General features: G+C 46.7%; 1 protein-coding gene across 1 annotated transcript; it reads left to right on the forward strand.

Annotated features, from left to right (window-relative positions):
- The first annotated feature begins 796 nt into the window (after positions 1 to 796).
- On the forward strand, positions 797 to 1,537 carry LOC123050374 (uncharacterized). The gene has a single exon (XM_044473178.1). It carries the CDS (start codon positions 1,041 to 1,043, stop codon positions 1,296 to 1,298), a length of 258 nt encoding a protein of 85 aa, XP_044329113.1. The 5' UTR covers positions 797 to 1,040; the 3' UTR covers positions 1,299 to 1,537.
- The last annotated feature ends 2,159 nt before the right edge of the window (positions 1,538 to 3,696 follow it).

Genomic DNA, 3,696 nt, shown 5'->3' on the forward strand with positions numbered 1-3,696 from the left:
TTGATCAATAGAGAGTCTTTAGTTCGGTCAATTTGTTCATCGCAACGAGGAAAAGTTCATCCTATATGCAGAATAGTTCATCATTAAAGGGCGGGAGTAGAGACTACGGGGTTGTTTGGTTCTAGGCCTATGAGTGCCACACTTTGCCATACAATGTTGACAAACTTGTTTAAGATTTGTTTTTCAAAAAGAGAGCCACAAGTTAGCAAGCCAAAGGGAATTTTACCACACTTTTTGTGTGTATGTGATGTGGGACCTTAGTGTGGTTTGCCTAAGATATGGCTTGAACCAAATACACATCTAAGTTGATTAAACTTGCCTAACTTTAGATGTCATAATCTTTGCCAAACTTAGTCTCTAACCAACCAACACGTACTGTTCATTCAGTTTGGAAGGGAGTAGAGCTTCAATGTAAGGCACCACATACTCACGCAAAGGGCGTGCAATTCCTTCTAGTCGGAAGGCAGTGGAGACTCCCTTGATTTTCCAGCGAGCTACCTGTTTCTTCCAAATAAATTAGGCGCGTGCGTCTCTTCTATGCTCTTCAATCAACACATCAAGATGTGGAGAGAAGAGTTTTCCTTTTTTCGTATTTCTTACCGCAGCCATACATATCGGAGGAGCGCATCCGGATTGCGAGGAACAGAAGCATCACATGGATACTGCAACATAAGTGTAAAAGGGACTAGAACTTCACATAGTGGCAGATCGGTACGGTACGTCCCCGTCGTCGCGTTATCCAAATCTGACCAAGTTGTCGGCCTTGTACTGATCCACAACGACAACAAAATGGGGAGGTCCATCCCGCTCCCTCGCTCGCACCCGGGGAAGGCTGCACCCTCATCACGTACGGCCCCGCCCAGCCCAGCCACCGGCAAAAGCGGAGCCACACCAGCGCGGCAGCGACACGCCATCAGTCGGCATTTGCTTTCTTGCCTCCTCACCTCCTCAGCACCGCAACGCCAGCAGAGGTCGGGGCTCGCGCGGCTGCACAGTCCACGGCACACGGCGGCGGAGTGGGGTCGAGCTAGCTGGTGGCGATGGGGATCCACCTGCTGGCGTTCGCGGGGGCGAGGATCTTCGTGCAGGTGTTCCAGGTCTCGGCGCCGCTGCTGTGGCCGCTCAACCTCTGGCTGCCGCTCGCGCGCCGCCTGCCCGAGGCCTGCGCCGTCGCCCGCGCCGCGCTCGCCGCCCACGTCGCGTGGCTGCGCCGGGCGTGCCGTCCCGGCGCCCCCGTCTGGAGCCGCCGCGATGACGGGGTATACCGCCGGGCGGTGCTCGACGTCGCCTACTACTGAGAGTCTGAGACGCTGGAGCCGTTCGAGACTCGGAGGCAGTAGCAGTGATTGAGTTTCTCAAGTAAATTAGAGTAGTGGTTAATTTCAGTTTGTTCCTTTTTTAGGATATTTTGGATTTCTTTTTCTTGGGCTAGCTAAATTAGCTACATGCTTGTGTCTTCCGAGCAATGCCTGGTGTGAGTGTGGGTTGTAATTAACCAGGATTCGCAAATAGTACAACTGTACAAGTGATTTGTTCATCCATGCTTCTCATGCGGAATTTTGGTGACGATGAATACAGTGGAATGCTAGCTGTCACCGGCGATTTCCAGATCGGTCCAATGAAAGCGCTAGACTACGATCTGCTTCCCGCGCATTTTTATCCACACAGTTGGGATATGATGAAGACTGAAATTATAAAGGCGGTGACACTTTTTTTTTCAGACCGGTCAAATGCCAGAAGGAATTACCACCATCACTATTGTGTTGATTCACAACTTGGAACACCAAGCGAGAATTACTACAGTAGAATAGTGGCTAGGAGGATTTGAAAAGGCATTATGGAATTAAGGTTTTCCATATTTAGCCAAGTCAAGTATTTTTAAAAGAACAGCAAAATTGGTACTCACTCGTCCCAAAATTAGTGTCGTTGATTTAGTATAATTTTATACTTATTTTGTTTTAAATAACGACATTTATTTTGAAACGAATGGATTATTTCGCTTGTTCGGAAAGCATCCGTTGCTGGGAGTGCACTCAAAGTTGAAGCTCTTGATGCAATATAGAGGAGCTTGCGTGGTCTGATTTCTCTCGCACACACATAAAAAAAAACACGACGAGTTATGGGAATTCAGCCCAATTGCCTTCCTATGGTTCTGTAGTATTGTGGCGAAGTGCTTAGTGAAGTGATTAAAGCCGATTTTATTTGCGAAAAAAATATATTAAGGCCAATTTTCTTGCTCGCAAAAACAAAAAAATCCAAGTACATTTGCTACTCATCGTCTCGTTACTGATAGTGCATTGATCAAATGCTTTCATTATCTGGAACACTGTACAACAAAATCTGCGCATATAAGTTACATTATCCAAGACTTATGATCGTGTAGATCGAGCATTTTCGGATAAAACAATTTTAATGTTGAGCTTCGCTCGGCGGTGGGTTAGCTGGATTATGGCCTATGTAACCATTGGGATATGTGGTCAAATTTAATGGATTGATGCTCAAGTTACCGTGTCAACACATGGTCAAAGACAAGGTGGTCCGTACTCTCCTTTTCATTTTCTGTTTTATGGTTGGCGGGCTTTTGCCCAAGGTAGTATAGGTTCATCATATTTTTCCCGTGAGAAAATGTCATTGAGATTCTCATAAGAGGAAATGGTTGTATGGATAAGAAGAACAAAAAGTGCAATATTCCAATGGTCAAGTATCCGGAGCATAGGACAAGAAGGACAAGGCGAAAGAGAAAGACACTGAGGCGGATATAAAGGAGATGATGCATTCATATCTGGAAATGTACAAGAAGTCACACACGCGGAAAGTGATTGAGGAGATATGTCCCTTCATAGAGGCTACTATTTGCATATTTCTTGGAAGGCTGCTCATCGATGCATCTCCGTTTACAAGAGTTTTCATGATGTTGGGTATGTCGTCTTTGTACAGAACAAGGCACATCCGATGGCTTAGACGGCGGGCCTTGATACCTATCTTTTGTGGTTTTTGCTAGTTCTTTCTCAATTAACCAAGCTTATAGGGTTTTAGATCTGGTTTTCCTCATTAACAAGATTAACTCTATTTTTTATGGTGGTGAAGGAATCCCTACTCTGAGGTGTCAGTAAAAGAAACAATGGTGATGACATGTGCTCGTTCAGCATACACTCTAAAAAAAATTGTAGTCTAAACAATGGTGATGATAGGTGTTAGTAAAATCCTCCCCTCCCGCCACAAAATAAACATATGCGATCGGGTCGTATGCACCAGTGGCGAATCTAGAAAATAATGGAGGGGGGGCTGGGCTGCCTGGGTCATGCAAATATGTGTTGGATTGGGCCTGCAAGTAGCTGGGCTGGGCCTTCAAACTAGTAGTAAATACAAATTTTACAGCACTGGAGGGGGGGCTTGAGCCTGTCAAAGCCCCCCTAGTAGATTCGCCCCTGGTATGCACCATACCTGAAGACCCACATCCACATGCGGACACCTGAAAAACCAAATCTCAGAGCAGCAACCATCGTTCCCCTTTGCCAAATCCTAATTTTGTAGCCTAGCGTCGATGTCCGCCGGTGCAACTCCCCAGCTCGGCGCGCTCCATCCCCGCCAAAAACGACCATGTTTGGTGGCAGTCCAGCTTGCGTCCCCGCTCTACTAGTTGCCACATCTGCCCACGAGCATGCTCTCCCTTGTTGTGCTCCATCCCTATTGGAA

This window comes from Triticum aestivum, chromosome 2D (genome assembly GCF_018294505.1).
Source record: "Triticum aestivum cultivar Chinese Spring chromosome 2D, IWGSC CS RefSeq v2.1, whole genome shotgun sequence".
Taxonomy (NCBI): domain Eukaryota; kingdom Viridiplantae; phylum Streptophyta; class Magnoliopsida; order Poales; family Poaceae; genus Triticum; species Triticum aestivum.